Raw genomic sequence first — 20844 nt, 5'->3', positions numbered from 1 at the left:
AAAAGTAGATCTTAGAGAATTGTTCTGGAGATCGAAGTCCTCAGTAGAACTGCATCTTCTTTATTATGTAAGGAAAAGCAGCATCAGGTGATGCAAAGCAGTATTGATAACACAGAATTGCACTAGCTCTGTCCTCTTGGCAAGAGGGTCCATGTGGCTTCTCAAGATGTGGTAGGTTGTACTCAGTAGTCCAAGGGTTCAATCAAGTCACAGCCATGTTTTTATTTGGTCCTTATGCTTTATTAAGCAACTGAAAAAGTAACACAAAAATCTGCTTGACAAGTTGGTGAGTTTCCTGACACTGGCCCATCATCTACCCCCAACAGTGGGATCAGAGCATTACCTGTCTGTTGGAAGGAACATTCTAGTTTTTTATTTCTGTGTAGCCATATATAAAGTAAAACATCAACCATTTCATTATGTTTAGGGATTCTGTGTATTGGTGGGTGAGAATAGAGTAGTTTGTTTCCTCTCCATAGTGTGTGAGGTCTAAGCAAGAGGACATTAGTTCTGTGGTTGGAATACCATGGTGGTCTCTTTATATATGCATCCCATGCCTGGGATGGGAGAAGTAGGTTTTATTTGGTCAATCTGTGGTCCCTGGGATTCCAGAATTTCATGTGGTCTAAGTTTGAATCTAAATGTTTTGGGGAAAGCTCCTTTTATGAAGCTGAGTTAGTATGACTGAGGCTGCGAAGCAGGTCGCTGGAGGGGGCATTACATTCTTTGAGGTCTGGACTTGTTTTTTTCTTGCAGGGATGTGTTCTCTCTTTCACCCTCATTTCCTACTTCTCAACATTGGGTTTGTACATTTCTCCCCATCCTACCTCTTTCTTGGGATGTGACCATGATTTGCTTGATTACTTTTTAAAAATGTTCTAAGGATATTATTAATGTCATTGTGGACAATTAAATCATATTTCATAGTTCTTAGAACTCTCAGAAACTTTATAAATGAGAAAGTACCATTTTAGTAGGATTAAAATCCCTAAAACTAGCATTACAATCTCTTTTATTTCCACTGAAGTTCCCCCCTCAGTGAACTATTGATGGAAATAGTTTCAGCTGGAATATTGGAATATTGAGTGGAATATTGGACTCTCCCTCTCTTTCTTGAGTGTTTAGCATTCAGATTATCTGCAGACTTGGGCAATCTGTCCTCTCAACCAACCACTTCTTTTGTCCATCTTCATCACCTTAGCTTAGACCCACATAGCTTCTCTCCAGGGGCCTGCAGTTGTCTGCTATTTACCTTTGCTTTCTGTAATCTCTAGTACCTTCCCATTCAATGTGTCCTCTGTTTCAGAGTGATTATATTAAATCCTTATCAATTATTCTGATTCAGAGGATAATAAATCAATAGTAGAGTTTCATTACTACTGGGGGGTGAAACCCCCATGTCGTGTGCCCCACATCCCGCCGGCAAGAATGGTGTGCAACAACAGGATTCTTCTGCAAACAACCTTTATTGTACAGCTCTCTCAGCAGGGGACCCATGTGGAAGAAAAATGTCCTGCTTATATATGCCCCAGAGACTTGTGTTGCTACCTGATTGGTGCATCCTCCAGTAGCTCACTAGTATGCGGGCTGTGACCTCTCTGATATATGAGCACTATGTCTCTTGGGCCAGGCAACAGCTCTGTTAGCTGAGTCATTGGCGGGAAGCTGGCGCCATCTATTGGTGAGGTACCAACGGCTCCCAACACCCCCAGTCTTCTTTTATTGTATGTCATATGAAAAATCTGGATTTAGTTTAACTCTTATATCACATATCCAGGTCGCTTCATTCCTCTAACAAAGTTTTTCTCAATGTCCATGATCCCTTTAAAAGTTGAACGACACTTTCTCAGGGGTTGCATATCAGATATTTATATTATGATCCATAACAGTACAAAATTACAGATATGAAGTACCAATGAAAACAATTTTATAGTTGGGAGTCACCACAACATGAGGACGTCTCTTAAAGAGTCACAGCTTTAGGAAGGATGAAAACTACCAATCTAACACATCCACACTTCAAGTTGCTTTCATTAAAACTGACTGCTTGATTCTCAGTATTTGTTAAGTATATGTCCTAGGGTTTTATTGCTGTGAATAGATGCTAAGACCATGGAAACTCTTATAAATGAAAACATTTTACTAGGCCTTGCTTACAGTCCAGAGTTTTAATCCATTATTATCACGTTGGGAAGCTTGGTGACATGCATGCAGACATGATCATGGAGAGATAGTTGAGAGTTTTACATCTGGATCTACAGGAAGCAGGAAGAAAGAGAGATTTGGCTAGGCTCCAACAGCTGAAACCTCAAAGCCCACCCCCAAATGACACATTTTCTTCAACAATATCTTACCAACTTCAACAAGGTTACACCGTCCATAAAGCTACTCCTTATAAGTCTGTGGGAGCCAATGAAAGGACCACAGTATATCTGACCCAGATTCCCACTGGAAGCCTTCTCTGGTGTTAGGTTTCATTTGCATTTCATTTCCAGTGTTTTTAGTTTTATTTTTTCCTTCCATGTTTTGTAGCATCCCATAGCATTTGTTTGAGCATAATAGTTTTTATTGTCTGCCTGCCCAGTTCTAACTTAAATTTTCAAGGGAAGCAAATCTTCTGTCTCTTTTGATCAATACACAGGATAATAGGACTTATGGAAAGTGTCTGTGAAGTGGCTGTCTGATTGAAGCCCAGCAGTGAGCCCATTCCATATATCCCTGCATGAGCGCAGTGCTCTGTGTGCAGAGATGAGTTTGGTTTCATATTTGATAGAGAGAATGCATCACTTCTTGTGTTATTCACACTATAAGAAAAGGTGTATTTATTTATTTATTTTTTATATGTCAATAAGTCTTTATTTGTTATACACAGTGCTAACACAGCTACTATCAGAGAGCACACTGCAGTTTTCAAGTAATAACTGGGAAAGAGCAAGTCTGCATGCTGCCTTCATGGTGCATAGAAAACTGGTGTACTTACACTAGCTGGTAGGCTTAAGAATCACTCTGCAGTGTTAGTAAAGGCCACTTGAGTCTGGAAGGCTACTTCTCTGACAAGCTTTGAGCAGTTCTACACTGCAGGTCTCGTGAAGGATACAACAAGCACATACTGGGAAAATGTCATATCTTGTTTTGGATATGGAGAGTCGATTTTTGTACCGTTTGAGAGAGAGCCATCTTAGCTTAATGTTGGCTTTCCTTTATCACACATTGGCAATTTAAGAATCTAGAGTTGTTTTTTTTTTTTTTTTTTTTTTTTTTTTTTTTTAAGAACTTAGAGTTTTTGAAAAAGTTCTAGGGTTAAACAGAAAACTTGTCCACATAATAGAATTACTAGGTAATCACATTTGCCCAGTTCCCACCTGTTGCCCTGCCCACACCCCGAAGCTGATGAGGTTTTGTGATAGCCTCTAACAATTGTAACAGACTTCACATACTATGTATCGAAACGTGCCTAAGACATGGCTGTGTCCACAGGAAAATGGCAGTGCTTCTATTGCAGGTAAGTGTCAAGTTTTCTCTTGATGTTATCGAAAGAATCTGCTCCCATGTAATCAGCCTGGCCCTGTTCCCACCATTCCTTCCTTTCTTCTGAGGACATAGAAGGCTGTGGTGCAGGTGGGGCCTCCCCTAAGGACAGGTCTGACAAGGCTCCTGAGACATGTTCCATCATTAGATAGGAGCAGGTATCTTTGACAAGGCCATGCTGTTGGAGCAGGGGTAAGACGTTGGTGGTGAAGATCTCCCACCACAGGTTCAGAAACTCTGGGTGGCTCACAGTTGGGTCCTGGGATTCACATTTGACACTTTTTGTCTGGGGGTTGTAAGTATAATTCCATGGCTTGGTTCGTCCCAGGAAGTGTACAACTTTGGCATTTTTCCCAAACGCTTTAAATGCCGGGAGGTAGGAGTATATTGAGATGCTGCTCAGGTTATACACAAATGGCAGGTGTTTCGTGATATCTGTCATTGCCCAGCCACTAAAATATGTGTTCAGTAGGCCCTGGTCCCCGCCATCAAAACTACCTTGCTCAGAAGCAAGATGCAACAGCTGGTTATATGTTTCAATTGAGGGTTGATAGACAAAGACTCCAGAATTGAAACAGTCAGGCCACCCTGGGTCTGGTGCTGCTGACAATTCTTCAAAAAGATCATCAATATTTGAGATGACCAGAGTATCTGCATCCATGAACACACATTTGGAATACTGAGTAAGTGACCAGCAGTGGAGTTTAGTCAGTGTGACGCCCAGCTCAGGCCTCTTCATTAAGGTTAGATGAGCAGAATCACCATTGTCCAAGACATCTACCATGATGACTTCATCAAAGACAGTCTCTAAAACCTTTCTCATGGAGTCTGAAACCTGTGGGCTGGTGAGTACAACCATCCTCCTAGTAGTCCGGTGCTGTTTCAAAGATGAGCCCAGGACCAGTGCACCTTTGGCATAGGCATTGTTCGTGGTCAGCGTCACAAAAGCCTGATCTGTCATGGTGTGGCCGGGTGGGTTGGAGGAGCCGGGCGCCGGTAGGTGACCTCGGCCAGCAGGGAGCGAAAAGGTGTATTTATTTAGGAAGATAGTCATGACCTTTATTCAAAAACTATGTCTCTTGGTGGTGTCTTTTGTGTATCACCAAAGTATAAAGTTTACTGCTAAATGTCAAAACAAGCTTTCCTTTGTGTGTAACAGGACTTGCGATCCTGTTCCTGGGTCCTCTAGTGAAGAGCATGTATTTATTTCCACAAGATATTCATAGCTTCTATTAGTATCTATCTGGTAGGGAGAAGAACATGGTATTTGGATTCAGGTGACCTCATACAGATTCTGGCTTTTTTTTTCATAAACTTTATGCCAGTGAGGACAGCTTACACTACTTTTTGAAGGCTCATCTTATTTATAAAGTGTGGACATCAATTTTTGGTGGATGATGCTTGATTATTTTTTTCTCCAGAGAGAATGATGTAATAATGTTCTTTCTCACATTTTTATTGTTTAACAACAGAGTAGCCATCCCATCTCCTCTAACTCTTGAGATTCTGATTGTATCATTTCAACCTTGGCAACTAAGAAGCTAATAAACTTCATATACGAGCTATCATTAATGATGCAAATCAGGGCATAATCCCACAGTCCAAAAAGCTTGAGGTGAGAGCTTGCAGGGCAACAAAGACTTCGTTAGGGCTCTAGACATTTATGTTGATTCTTTAATATTGTGTTTTGAGACAGGGTCTTATGTAGCTCAGGTTAGTCTTGACCTTGACATATATATGTGAAGATGACCTTGAACTCCTGCTCACCTCTGTCTTCCAGGTTCTGGCATAAAAATCACAGTCACTATGGTTCATTTGTGGCAGTTCTAACAACCTGCAAATGGATCACTTTGGCCTCTAAAATTTACCACAATAAGCACTGAGCTAGGCTTTGACAACTTTTAGCCCACTTAGTCCTGGAATTGAGGCATCTTTTCACATGTTCTGTCACTCCTTGTAGAGACAGGCTGGCAGTGGCTCTACCACCTTATTTGACAAAGATCTGCCTTGAGATTAAGATCAGATTTTTAAGTTGCCATGAGGTGAAACTAAGAAGTTAAGATTACCTGTTTGAAACAAAAGAGGTTTTCTAGGGATTGCCTTTTTGTGAAGGATGCCGGAGGAAGGAAGAGAGAGAGATGACTTCTCCTTGGATCCCTCCACTCCAGGAACTAGGCCAAATGGGGATTGAACTGCCTCTTAAAATTTTTATTATTTTGCACTCTAGGAACCACTTGAAAAAGAGACTAATGCACAGTTAATGACTGGATTTTAAAGAGTATTTATTTCGAGTACAAAAAGTTGCTGTTAAAGTGATTCTTTTCTGCCTTGTTTCAGTTCAGATATAGGAAAGCCCAGTAACCGAAAATAGAACAATCCCAAAAGCCTCTTGTCTCAAATGTGGCCAAATCACAGAGGTTACAAGTTGGTAGGAAGGCTTTAGTATTAGCTCCCAGAAGGTCATTCAGAGGCAGGATGCAGCAGATTAAAAGAGAAGCACTACACTGCTCCAGATAAGGCTGTGTAGACATGTGGACCAGGATTGGCTGATAGAAGATGGTGATTCTGAACACTATTAAGATATTGCTAAATGAATAAGCACAACTTTTTGGGTGAAAAGTCACTATCACTGTACTGTGTGGTTAGCATGGTGGGCTTCAAGGACACATAGGTTTAAATCCTAGCATTTCCAGTTGTGAGTTGGATGACCTTAGACAAATTATAAAATGGTAGGACATAGGTTTATCACTTAAAGTATTTTATTTTATGTTTATGTGTATTCGGACTATGTTCATGGTTTTCTATTCACCATGTGTGTGCAGTACCTATAGAGGGCAGAAAGAGAGTCTCCTAAGGGCTAGAGTTACAGAGGGTAGTGAACTGCCAAAAATAAGTTCTGAAATTGAACCTGGGTCTTCTGGAAGAGCATCTAGTACTCTCAACCACCAAGCCATCTCTCTAGCATTTTAAGGGCTCTCCTTTTTAGTAAGAATGTTGTAATAACTCCCACTTTATAGAAGGTTGAATTAAGAGAATTGTGTAGGTAATTCAATGATATCTGTATGCAGTAAATGCTACACAAAGGTCTAATTTGAATAATCCGGATTTATACCATACAGTTTTCAAACTATAGATGAGGATTAATGGTAAGGTACATGGAAACCTTTACCAGCATGCATGTGGTCAGAGAGTTTTGTGATTGTGGTGGATTAAATAAGAATGCTCCATCTCCATAGATTCATGTATTAAATACTAGGTCACCAGGGAGTGGCACTACTTTAGGGACTAGGAGGTGTAACCTTTTTGGAGTAGGTGTGGCCTTGTTAGAATGTGTCACTAGGATTGGGCTTTCAGGTTTCAAAGGCCTAAGCCAGACCCAGTGTCTCTCTTTATCTGCTGCCTGTGGACCTGTATGTAGGACTCTCAACTTCTCCAGTGCCAGACCTACTTGTCTGCCACAATGCTCTCCACCATGATGACAATGAACTATAAGCCAGGTAAAGTTAAATGTTTCCCTTTATAAAAGTTGCTATGGTCACAGTGTCTCTGCACAACAATGGAACACCTATTAAGATGGTGGTTTATACTTAGGTATATGGTTCATTTTGGGTTAATTTTTATGAAGTTATAAAGTCAGTGCACACATTTTTGGATCAATATAAACCACCAGTTGTCTCAGCACTGTCTTCTGAAAGGATGCTTTTTCTCTATTGAACTGATTTTTTTTTTTTTTTTGATTAATTTAGTATAATTGTGTAGATCCATTTCTGAGTTCTCTCTTCTGCTTTGTTGATGTTTGTGACTATTGTTTTGGTAATTTCCTAGTGTTAATGGCTCAATAGTGGTTCTTTAGAGTAATTATGGAATTACTTTAAATGTTTTAGATGCTTCCTACAAGTTCATTGTTCTTTAGTATTGTGTTGGTCTTTCCTGTTTTTGTTTTTGTTTATATTTTTTCTTACCTGTGGAGGTTTGAATATGCTTAACATAGGGAGTGTTACTATTAGGAGGCATTGGCCTTGTTGGAGGAATTGTGTAGTTGTGGGTTGAGTTTTGAATCCCTTCTCCTAGCTGCCTAGAGACAATCTTCTCCTGACTGCCTTTGGATCAAAATGTAGAACTCTCAGCTTCTCCAGCACCATATCTACCTGCATGCTTCCATGCTTCTTGCCTAGATGATAATGGACTGAAACTCTGAGCCAGTAAGCCAGCTCCAATGAAATGTTACTTTTTACAGGAGTTGCCTTGGTCATGGTGTCTCTCATCACAGAAATGAACACCCTAACTAAGACACTACCTACATTAAAATGAATGCATTGATACACTTATAGTGTTTTGTTGGGAATTTTATTTAAAGTTCATCAAACCTATAAATCAAGCTTATTAAATTGAGTCTTCCAATTTACAGGCATAGGTTCTCTCTCTATTTAGATCTTTCATTTTATAAAAATCAATGTTGTAGTTTTCAGTGTATAAACTCATTTCATAAATTATTAAATATTTTAAATCTTTTATCTGCCGTTTTAAATAAAATGGCTTTAAAATTATGAATTTCCATTGTTCATTGTTTTAATTCTTAGCAATAGTTTTTATAACCTCATCTTTGACCTTGCTATTCTTACTTGCTAGTTTTAGAAAGCTTTTATTTCTTATCAATTTTGGAGATGTCCTACTTAGATAATTATGGCATCTGCCAGTATAAATGCAATGTTATTTCTCTTTCCAGATTTTACAGTATTTATTTCTTTTTCTCATCTTATTATGCGAGCTTGCATTTCTAGTACAATGTCCAACACAAATAGAGAGAGTATATTTCACATTATTCAGGATCTAGACTCTAGTTTCTTACTGTCAAATATGATGTTAACTCTAGGGTTTGGTGCCAGATCAAAGGTTCTCAGCCTGTGGGTCATGACTCCTCTAGTAAATTCCTATCTCAAAAAGTATTTACATTACAATTTATAAGAGTAGACAAGTTACAATTATGAAGTTATGATTGGAGATACCACAACATGAGGAACTGTATTAAAGGGTTGCAGCATTAAAATAGTTGAGAACCATAGACCACAGAAAAACAGATAATGTTTTATGTGTGTGTGTGCTCCCCTGAGCATCTCTCTTTTTCTCTTTTTTTCTCTCTCATTATATGCGTGTGCATGTGAGTGTATGCATGTATGTGTACATAAATGTTTGTGTATATGCATATGGAAACAAATGACAACCTCAGGTATAATTGCTTAGATGCCATACACTTTTATTTTTAGAGTTCTTCAGTGACCTAAACCTCAGCAAGCAGGCTAAGCTGACTGGCCAGCTATATTGGTATGCACCGCCTTCTCTACTTGAACACTGTGATTTTAGGCATATGCCACATGCTTGGCAATTTTTGTAAGGATTCTGGAGCTTGACCTTGGGTTCTCATGCTCTCAAGGCAAGTATCTTACTGACTGAGCTATCTCTGTAGCACTAAGTAATATTTATTAAGTTCTCTTCCTAGTGTTTATGGAGACTGGGTTTTAGGTTTTGTTAAATAATTCAAATGAGTCTGTGTCAATTGCCTCTTCAGGATGTGTTCTTTTTGAACTTGCTAATTTAATAACTTCAGTCTGTGCTGAAAAGTCTTTGGTCTTTTACAGGTAGATGTACCTTGTAAATTAAGAAATTGCTATATTGTAGAATTAGTAAACTCTATACTGTACTAGTTTTTATTTGACTCAAAAGCTAATGCTTTTTTAATATTATGACATACTTGAGAAAGATCTAAAAATGTTTGTGATATAAGTGTTATGCCTCTAAAGTTTCATTGTCCACCAACAGCTGGAACATAACTGCTCTTATTCAGGATTATAGGTTTTCCAGGTCTAAAATACTGAGCGCTTTGTGCAAGATATGTTTTTGTTATATAATATTCCACTATAAGAATAGCCCACAAACTACCTACTCATTCTAGTACCAATGAGCTCATTTTGCTAGTTCCTATTAATTGTGAAAATAAAAGCTACCATGAATATGTTTATGCAAGTATAATTGTGCATCTAAGCATGCAAACTTTGATTGGACTATCATTTCTGAGCCTGCAATGACTGTCCATGATTTTACTTGACAAGCTCTCAGTTTTTCAGAGAGCCTTGGTATTCAAGGCTCCATTTGCACTGTCAGTGGATGAAGTCCTGACTTTTTTAGGTGCTCACCTACAGAGCTTGTAGAGCTTAGTGTGTGTCCCAATATGGTAATGCAGTATTTATTGTAGGTTTTCCTTCCTGAAGAGCGATGGAGCCTAGTAAATTTCTGGATCTATTTCTGTAGTCTTTCTCCCTTTCAACACACTAATATTATATTATGTATGTTTTCTTTCATCAACTGTTATTCTAAGTCTGTCCACCTACTTCTCCCACCTTCTATTTTTATTCAAACTGGTGTGATTGTTGTGCCTACCTAAATCTCTACGTGCCATGTGCATACAATGCTTGAGGAGATGAAAAAGACGGTGTAAGATCCTGTAGGACTGAAGTTACACATGGTTTTGGGCCACTGTGTGTGTGTGCTATGAATGGAACTTTGGTCCTCTGGAAGAATGGTTAGTGCTCTGAATGTCTGACATGTCGTTCCAACCCCGGTCCACCTGTTTCTGATTTTGAACCTAATTGTATTTATACCACAAAGTTCTCTAATGTTTTTTTAGTTTAATAATAATTTCCCCCTTTCTACTAATTTTTATTTAAAGTCTATAGTCTATATACTTTCTCACAGGCAAACATTTCTACACATAGACTAAAATTTTTAAAAAGTTCTTGAAAAAATTGTTTAACATCAAGTTAAACTTGTATCTTGTAAGGATGAAATACTAAAGTATTAGCAGGATCAGAGAGTAAGGTGTAGTTATTTATTACTATTCAGTAAGCATTCATCAATTTAATATGGCTTATGAGTATAGTAATATTCTGAAGAAAAAAGATGGACTTTCAAGAACTGGGCAGCAAACCACACAAAGGGAGCGGCTGGTTGATTTCCAGAAACCATATTACTTAATATTCCTTTCATTGCAGGCAGCTTAGCAGGTCAGACATTTCTGAGAAGTCAGTTTGTACTCGATTATTTTCTTTCTCCATGCTAAATGGCATTCTGGATGATTACACATCAGAAATGTCAGTATTCTTAATGACAGTACAAACCACAAATGGATCGTCTGAAAACTCACTGTGACTTGCCTTGCCTAACAAAATAACAATAGCAGCTGATCTCTCCCTTCTTATTGCTTTCTCATTTCCAAAAATAGCATATAGTGAAAAAATTTCCACAAATCTGGAGGGGAAAATATATGCAAGTGGCCAAGAATATGGGGCTCTCGATTTAGCTATTAAACTACTTCTCCACTGTTACTAAAGGTCTTTCTCCATCCAGACAATTTGTAGCACTAGATTGATCTATATCCATTCCCTTTTCAAAATATATTTCTGTCTTGTGAGAACATTGCTTTTTAACGTTCCAATTCTCTATATATTTTCTGGGGGTTTTTGCTTTTCTGACTTTAGTTTCTGGTATATCCATAGCAAGCACTAGCTTATGAATAAGAGCTGAAGCTGAGGTAGACTGGACTCAGAGATAGTCACTCAAGAATAGAATCTGTCCACATGCAAGATTTACCTTGACATTTAAAACTGTCAGCTGCCAATTCAGTCAACCACAAACAGTGAAGTGCATGTAGATGACCAATGTTGGCCATTTATTTGACATATCTGGGAGGAGAGACTGTCAACTAAGGAACTGCTTCTGTGCAGCTGGCATGTAAGCAAGTGTGTGGGACATTTGCTTAATTGCTAGTTCATAAAGGAGGGCCCATCTACTGGCCCATTGTGGGTAGTGCCATTCCTAAGTAGGTGGGGTTTGGGCTGGAATCTAAAAAAGGAGATTGAGCAAGCCAGACAGAACAAACTGGCAAGCAGCAGTTTTTTTCATGACCACTGCTTCAGTTCTTGCTTTGGGTTCTCGCCCTGATGGACTAACATGTAAACCAAAGAATACGTTTCCACCCTAAGTTGGTTTTGTCCATGTTTTACCACGGAGACTAAAAGCAAGCTAGAGCATGAATTTATCCAACATCTGCTTTACCATCCCATTTTTCTGTGTCAAGCATTCAGACGGATGCTCATTTAGTTGAGCTGGACCAGGAGGAGATTACACAGATGCTTGTGAATGGGGCCCACTAGTGGTTTCCCGACTAGAGCTTGGCTTGTGTGCTTAAAAGTTTTCTTAATGTTGCTTGCACTTATTAAACATGTAATTTTAGAATTTAGTAAAACAGAGCATAGATGATGATTATAAGACTTATTTTCTATGAAAAATAAAAAAATACTCTGAAGAGTTTCAGTTAATGAGAACTGCCAGTAACTTAGAGATGAACAAGAAACTGATTCATATTTAGAAACACAATAAAAAATATGTAAATTCCCTAGGCTATAAATTTCTGATCCCATTGTGAGGTTTCTAGGGAGAGTTCTCATTTCTCTTTTGCTTTCTGAGAATGGTCTCACTTTGTAGCCCTAGCTGACCTAAAATTTTAGCTTTTGCCCCCTAAGTGCTGGGATTAAAGTATGTGCCACCATACTCAGCCAACTGTATTTTAGAAAACCCTTTTTGTTGTATTTTCTTCTCGGCTATAGTTCAGCCTTTAGAGAAATGCCTTTGTTTACATTTACTATTTTAATGTTGAATATCAAATGAAAGCTTTTAATTGGGATTCCATAATTCAGGTACAGGCATGATGTTTTGTTACTCATAATATGATTTCTAGCTCTAAAACTCACTAAGATATTTGTCACCATCTTAGGCCAAGATTCTGGAAGATAAGAACTCTTGTTTTTATGTGGAACTATGAAGAGGGAATATTCTCTGTGCTGGTGCTGGGCTAGAATACTTCACCTTTCAAAAAATAGAAGAATGAATTTCTGGACCTAGTCAGCAAAGGCAATGTAATGGCCCTTCAGCTATTAGGAAACCCATTATCAATAACTGAATCATGGAGAGTTAATGTCTTTGTAAATTTGTTTTCCTAGCACATACTATTCAGGGGCACATCAACCACATTTTCCTACCCATTGATAACACATGTATCTGAAGTTTCCAATTTAAAATGTGACTGGGAAATAAACAGACAGATTTAGCTAAAACTCTAGAATTTAGACATCCAAATAAAATTGCTTTTTCAAAATAGTGATAGTAGGAAGCTCAATAATTATTTGAGAGATGCTGTTTTTATTCAAATTACTATTTTAGAACTCATTTGGAATTACTTTTAAAGACAAGTTTACATGCTTTGTGGAATTATTGCTGAGTTACTTCAGAGACACACCTGATTTGTACAACAATGACAATTTAGCTATTGTGATTTCATTGCATTTCCAAACAGTAACCTATCTATCCCACAAACCAATGTTTTACATAGGTGTGATGCTCACATATATACATTCCAGGCTTAATTGGTCCAAGATAAATTTCAGGAATAGCAGGTTGGGCAATGCTAAACACCATTAAGATGTAAACTTCACAATGAGGTCAATGCTTTGAAGGAGTATCTGTTTGGATGTCTATATTGTTTAATAAAATTTAAATCATTAACACTTTCTGGAGAGATATCAACAAAATATTTTTATAAAAGACCTAATTATAGATATTTAAGGCATTTTATTCTGTATTTCTCTGTCACCCCATTTCACATTTTACAAAGCACAGAGAATACTTGAATGAACATACATGAGTGTTGTTTTCAAACACAGACAGACTGCAACTTGTATTTTGTCTGTAGACTACAGTATGTAAGTCATGGCACTGTCTTTTCTCTAAAGTACATTGATTGCAATATCTGTTTCATTCATTGAAAATATTCATTGCTATTATTGCATTAGTCTCAAATACAGTAATTACTATTGATAGAATAGCCTATATATAAAAGGAAAATGGGCCAAGGTATAATTATAATCCAGCATTCTTAGTACTCAGACAAACCACAGGGGAATTTGCTTGAATTTAGTTAGTTAAAAGGGCCTCTGTGTTATTCTGACCATCACGTTTGCTGTCCTGTCTGGGCACACATACACTTGTTACATTAGTATGTAAGAGGTGAAGAGCTAGGCCTTTCTTCTCTAAGTATGTCTCTCTGGGATGCACTTTAGTTTCTAGTGGCACTGTTAGGCTTCTGGCTTCCTTACTTCTGTTTTTCTGGTCTTCATTCTATTCCTTTAATATTGTGTATTATAAAATATAACCAGGTAAAGTGTGTGCTTTAAGTTGGGCCTGTGGCTCATGCCTATAATCTCCACTTGGTCAAGGAGAATCACTTCGGTTTAAGGTCAGTCTCATTATATAGTCTCAAAACTATAAGGAGTTCAATGGCTTTTTTATATATTTCCAGAAATATGGCTACAAATAAATTTAGAAAACATTTATCTCCTTAAGATATAATTTGCATTTAAGCATTGATAATTATTTTGAAATCTCTATTACCTCAAAGAAGCTAATAATTTGGTTTTTGTCTTAATAGTTTTTTACTATAAACATTTCATACAAATAGAATTATATAATATTTTGTTCTGTGGCTACTTTATTATTGTTTTTAATGGTTAGCCATCTTTTAGTTTATCTTAACCTCATAGTTTTGTTCTGATAAACAATATATTATTGTATACATTTATAAGGATTTTGGAATCTTCTTCAAACAATGGACTGTTAAATTGCTTTAACTTTGGTATCATGAATATCACTTCTGAATATTTGCACAAAAATGCTTCCACAAATTTGGAAAAATATTTAAGAATGGAATTCTTAGCTCATGTAACAATATATGTGCTTAATTCCTTTGTTGCTGTGATAAAACACCATGACCAAAAGCAACACAAACAAGACTGTATTTATGTTTACAGTTTCAGAGGTCTAAAACCTATAATAGTAGGTGTCCTATCTGCTTTCCGTTGTGGCAAAGCACATGATTAAAAGCAGCTTGGGGAAGAAAAAATTTATTCCAGCTTACACTTCCAGGTTACAGTCTATTAGTAAGAGAAGTCAAATAATTCAGGACAGGAATATTAAGGCAGAAAATGAAGTAGAAGCAATCAAGGGTGTTGCCTATTGGCTGGCTCCCATAACTTTTTCATCCTGCTTTCCTTTTTTTTAAATTCAATATTTAATTTATTTACATTTCAAATGGTATGCCCTTTCCCAGTTTCCCCTCCAAAACTCCCCTATCCCATCCCTACTCTTCCTGCTTTTGTGAGGGTAATCTCCCAGCCTTTCACTGACTCCCACCTCACTGCCCTGTCATACACTGGAGCACAGACCCTTCACAGGACCAAGGGCCTCTTCTCTCACTGATGCTGAATCATCCTGCTTTCTTATACAATCTAGAACAATCTGGCCAGTGATGGCACCACTCCTAATTAATGGCCCTCTCTTTCATCAACCATTAACAAGACATTATCTCACAGACTTTCCTATGGGCCATTTTTACTGAGAACATTTTCCAATGCTTACTATTGGAGAGACCTTTCAGCTTTAGAGAGTCTTGTGTTTAATGGGCCTGTATTAGTCTTTTTTAGTTACTGTCCTATTTCTGTGATGAAACACCATGACCAAGGCAAATAGAAGAAGTCATGTAACTGAGGTCTTATTTACAGTTTTAGAAAGTTATTTTATGACCATTAAGGCAGAGGGCAGAAAGACAAACATGGAGCTGGAACAGTAGCTGAAAGCTCACATTTGACTCACAAATTACAAGGGGTGAAGAAAGGAAGAAGGAGGGAGAGGAGAAGGAGGAGGAGAGAGAGAAAAAGAGAGATAGAGAGAGAGACTGACAGAAAAACAGACAGATACACACACACACACACACACACACACACACACACACACACACACACAGAGAGAGAGAGAGAGAGAGAGAGAGAGAGAGAGAGAGAGAGAGAGAGAGAGAGAGAGAGAGAGAGTAACACAGAGACACAGAGAGAGGGAGAGAAACTGAGACTGCTGTAAGATCTTCTCTAACAAGTACAATTCTCCTTATTCTTCCCAAACAGTTAAACTAACTGTGGATCAAGCATTCAAACAAATGAGCAACTCTATGGGGGAACTCTCTTTAAAACCACCACAGGACCCCTAATACTCCTCTCTGTATGCATATCCTTCCCCGAGGAGAGATCCTCAGCTATTTTGATTGTTTCTAGTTACAGGTTCTAGTTTCTCACTTCACTATCTTTCCTTCTTTCTTCCCAGTTCTCATTACTTTCCTGGGGCAACTAATGTCACGGTTATGCCAGAGAGCACCAATCCCTTGTCATTAGACACACATAATATTTATAATGTCTTATAATGTTTTATAATGTTTTTCTTAGCATACATATCATACCTCCTGTCCTTTTTTGTCTTTATGAATTTGTTCTTAATACTTTGCATATTCTGTCACTGTTGGAAAGCCCAAGAATTTCCTCATATGTGTCTCTTTTACTTTTGCTTGGTTAAGAAGATACATTTGACTCCATAGTAGCTTAACATGTTGACTTAATGTAGATGCTGTGCCCACAACTAGGTCTTCTCCAAGGTCTTCATTTGCTTGTTTGTAAATACCTCTTCAGCATAGGAGCATAGGGCATTCCACTAGTGAGTGTCTCAGAAATAACTTGGAACAGCCAGACTCCACTCTGACCTTAGAAAATGGCACCATTCTGGTTTTGTTGTTGTGTTGCTTTTTTCTTTTTTCTTTTTGGTTGATTTATTGCATAACTTTCTGCAACCAATTTACTGGCAAGTCCATTTCCATAATTCTACTAACAAAATTTTTCCAGAGCTGAATCTATCCTGGTATTCTTCCTGTCCCCAGGAATCAATGCTATGCCTGCCTGAAAAATTTGATTCCAGCCTCCCAACTGGCTGGTGCTTCTTTTGATGCAGATTGTATTGGATCATCTCCCCATAAAGGCTCAATAATGACTTAAAAATAACACCAGACATTTCTTTCCTTCCTCAGGAGAGTTCCTCCTGGTCTCCTTGCTCAGCCCATGTTGTCCACCCCCACCACACCCCCACATCTTTGGAGGACTCTGCAGGAGGTACTGCCTCTGTCTGGGGTGTTCCTTTATTTTTTCTTCCTGGCGTGTTCTCATTGTCACTTAGATTTCAGTTTACTACTCCAGGCTTCAAAAACTACTCAGCACGTTCTTAAGGTTTTACTATTGATTTAGTTACTAATTGACCCTGTGTAATACTCTCCTCTCTGTGGAGGAGGAAAGCTTGTATGCTCCATCCAGTGCAATCATGATAAGCCATGCTTCTCTCCCTTCAGCATCTCTGAGCGCTTCTGTATGGATAGTTATCTCATTCTGCCATGAATCTTGGCTCCTGAGGGCATCATTAGCATTTTTATCATTTTTTTTTTTTTTTTATTTCTGGATTACAAAGAGCTGTATGGCAAGGACAGCTTATCAGCTGTCTTCACATGGTATGTGTGTAGCTTCCAGTGGAACCTCACACTGAGTAGGACCTCACTAAATAGCTCTTGAATTGTATTAGTTCCCCCCCCAACTTCTTAGATCTTCATTTTAGCAGATGTTATTACCTGACAAAGCCTTAGCTTTTGTGATGAAAAACCAAGCTCAGAGAAAATCCCAGGAGAGGAGGCTGAAAGATCTAAATAATAAGCAGCAGGATGCAGGAAGCTGTGAAGTGCTGGCTTTCCTACTTGACTTGGCTATTAGAGGCATTTACAGACTCACAGCAGCCAGACTTACCTGCTCAATATATGCCTTAAGTCAAGTCTCTCACAATTTTAGCAAGGTTAAAGGAGGGGTCCCTGAGGCCCAACGCCATGCCTAGTTTAGAAGATGTTGAGGGTTAATGTCTGCTATGGGATAGAATTCACTCTTTTTTTTCTCTAAAGGAGTATAGGCAACGCTATACAGCAGATAGTTCCCTACATGTCCAGGAATGGGCAACATGAACTAGACTTGGCTCTACTAACTATAGGGAAAAAAGAAAAAAGAAGTGAAAAGAAGGGAAAGGAAGGGAATGGAAGGGAAGAGAAGGGAAGGGAAGGGAAGGAAAGAGAAAGGAAGGAAGGAAATAAAAGGAAAGGAAGGGAAAAGAACATAAACTTAGGGTACTGTGTTGGTCAGTTTTCTGTCAACCTGACACAAGGTAGAATCATTTGGAAAGAGGCATTTCAGATAATGCCTCCATAAGATTTGCCTGCAGTTGACTCTGTAATATATACTTTTTATCAGTGATCAGTGTTGGAGGGCCACCCATTCTCTTCTAACTCAACACCCTGGCATTCACCTAAACTGGGGAAACAAGACTTCATAGGACCATAGGGTTCTCCTATTGATGCCAGACAATGACATCTTCTGCTACATATGCAGTTGGAGCCACAGGTCCCAACACCCCTTCCCCTGAGTATACTCTTGGCTGGTAGTTTTGTCCCTAGATGCAGGTATGGTTGGTGAATATTGTTCTTCCTATGAGGTTGCAAACCCCTTAAGCTCCTTTAGTCTCTTTTAAACTCCTACAATGTGTTCCCCATGCTCAGTATGATAATAAGCTGCAAACATCTTAATCTGTATCAGTAAGACTCTGACAGAACCTCTTCAGAGACATCCATATCAGGTTCCTGTCAGCGAGCACTTCTTAGCTAGCATAAGCAATAGTGATGGATGTGGTGGTTGCATATTAGATTGATCCCCAGGTGGAGCAGTCTCTGGATAGCCTTTTCTTCAGTCTCTTCTATACTCTTTGCTCTTGTATTTTCTCCCATAAGTATTTTGTTCCCCATTCTAAGAGGGACTGAAGCATCCATATTTTAATTTTCCTTCTTGTTGACCCTCATATGGCTTGTGAATTTTATGTTCAGTGTTCCAAGGTTTTGGGCTAATATCCACTTATCTGTGAGTACATACCATCTGTGTTCTTTTGTGTCTGGATTGCCTAACTCAGCTTGACATTTTTTAGTTCCATCCATTTATCTAAAAATTTCATAAAGTCATTGTTTTTAACAGCCAAGTAGTACTCCTTTGTGTAAATATACTACATTTTCTGTAACTATTCCTCTGTTAAAGGACATCTGGGTACTTTCCAGCTTTTGGCTAATATAAATAAGGCTGTTAGGAACATAGTGGAGCCTGTGTTCTTGTTTATGTTGGGACATCTTTTGCATATAAGCCCAGGAGTGGTATAGTTGAATCCTCAGGTAGTACTTTGTCCAATTTTCTAAGGAACTTCCAGATTTATTTCCACAGTGGCAGTACCAGCTTACAATTTCACCAACATTGAAGGAGTGTTTTTCTTTCTCCACATTCTCTTCAGCATCTGCTGTCACGTGAGTTTTCAATCTTAGCAATTCTGTCTGGTGTGAGGGGAATCTCAGTGTTATTTTGTTTTGCATTTCCCTCATGAGTAAGGATGCTGAATATTTCTTTAGGTGCTTCTCATCCATTTGACATTTCTCAGTTAAGAATTCTTTGTTTAGCTCTGTCTGCAATTTTTTAATAGTGTTATTTGATTCTTTTGCAATTTTATGTGGTCTCATATGTCTATTCTTGATCTTAGAGCATAAGCCATTTGTGTTCTGTTCAGGAAGCTTTCCCAGTGCCCATGTGTTCAAGGCTCTTGCCCACTTTCTCTTCTATTAGTTTGAGTGTATCTGGTTTTGTGAGGAGGTCCTTAAACCACTTGGATTTGAGCCTTGTACAGGGCAGTAAGCATGGGTCAATTTGCAGTTTTCCACATGCTGACTGTCAGTTCGACCAGCACCATTTGTTGAAAACGTTACCTTTTTCCCACTGGATAGTTTTAGCATCTTTGTCAAAAATCAAGAGACCATATGTGTGTGGCTTCATTTCTGGGTTCTTCAATTTTATTTCAGTCATCTTTTTGCCTGTCTCTATATCAATACCATACAGTTTTTATTACCGTGGCTCTGTATTTAAGCTTGAGTTCAGGGATGGTGATTTCCCTAGAAGATCTTTTATTGTTGAGAATAGTTTTTGCTATCCTGAGTTTTTTAATATTCCAAATGAATTTGCAAATTAGTTTTCTTAACTTTATGAAAAATGGAGTTGGAATTTTGATAGGAATTGTATTGAATCTGTTGATTGTTCTTGTGAGGATGGCCATGTTTACTATATTAATCCTTCTAATCTATGAGCATAGAAGAACTTTTCATCTTCTGAGCTTTTCTTCAATTTCTTTCTTCAGAGACTTGAAGTTCTTGTCATACAGATTTTCACTTGTTTGTCAGAGTCATACTAATAGATTTTATATTATTTGTGACTATCAAGAGGGGTGTCATTTCCATAATTTCTTTCTCAGCCTGTGTATCCTTTGAGTATAGGAAGGCTCCTGATTTGTTTGACTTCATTTTTATCCAGCCACATTGCTGAAGTTGTTTATCAGGTATAGGAGTTCTCTGGTGAAATTTTTGAGGTCACATATGTATACTGTCATATTACGTACAAATAATGATATTTTGAGTTTTTCCTTTCCAATTTGTATCTCTTTGACCTCTGTTTTCTAACTGATCTGGCTATGACTTTTAGTACTAGATAACCATATGATAAGAGGGTATTTAGTGTCATCAGAAAGTAGTTCTCCTATCACAGCGAGCCCTGGATATCCCAAAAACTGGAAAAAGCAAGAATTGGACTTAAAAATCACATCTCATGATGATGATAGAGGACATTAAAAAAAACATAAATATTTCCCTTAAAGAAATAAAGGAGAATATTTTCTTTATTTATACAGGCAAATAAGTAGAAGTTCTTAAAAAGGAAACACATTAATTTCATAGAGTTACAGGAAAACACAATAAAACAGGTGAAGGAATTGAACAAAACTATCCAGCATCTTAAAATAAAAATAGAAACAATAAAGAAATTATAAAAAGAAACAATCATGGAGATAGAAAACTTAGGAAAGAGATCAGGAATCATAGATGTAAGTATCACCAATAGCGTACAAGAGAGAGTAGAGTGAATCTCAGAGGAAGAAAACATTGACACGGCAGTCAAATAAAACACAAAATACATAAAGCTCCTACCCTAAAACATCCAAAAAAAAAATTAGGACACAATGAAAAGGGCAAACCTAAGAAAATAGGTATAGAGGAGAGTGAAGATTCCCAACTTAATGGGTCAGAAAAATTATAGACAAAAATTTCCCTAACTTAATGAAAGAGATGCTTATGAATATACAAGAAGCCTAAATAAACACTAATAGATTAGACCAGAAAACAAATTTTTCTTGCTACATAATAGTCAAAACATCAAATCACAAAACAAAAAA

The 20844-nt window shown here is 37.9% G+C and overlaps 2 protein-coding genes across 3 annotated transcripts in view; one reads left to right on the top strand and one right to left on the bottom strand.

Moving 5' to 3' along the window:
• The window catches only part of CCDC85A (coiled-coil domain containing 85A), a 222439-nt gene that overhangs the window by 32012 nt on the left and 169583 nt on the right, over positions 1–20844 (top strand). The gene's annotated exons all lie outside the window — the stretch shown is intronic.
• LOC308440193 (glycogenin-1-like) lies at positions 2952–4532 on the bottom strand. Its single transcript, XM_080942205.1, has one exon. It carries the CDS (start codon positions 4487–4489, stop codon positions 3494–3496), a length of 996 nt encoding a protein of 331 aa, XP_080798331.1. The 5' UTR covers positions 4490–4532; the 3' UTR covers positions 2952–3493.

Source organism: Micromys minutus, assembly GCF_963924665.1.
Source record: "Micromys minutus genome assembly, chromosome: 1".
Lineage (NCBI taxonomy): Eukaryota > Metazoa > Chordata > Mammalia > Rodentia > Muridae > Micromys > Micromys minutus.
The sequence above is the reverse complement of the archived record's forward strand: the minus strand, read 5'-3'. Positions and strand labels throughout refer to the sequence as shown.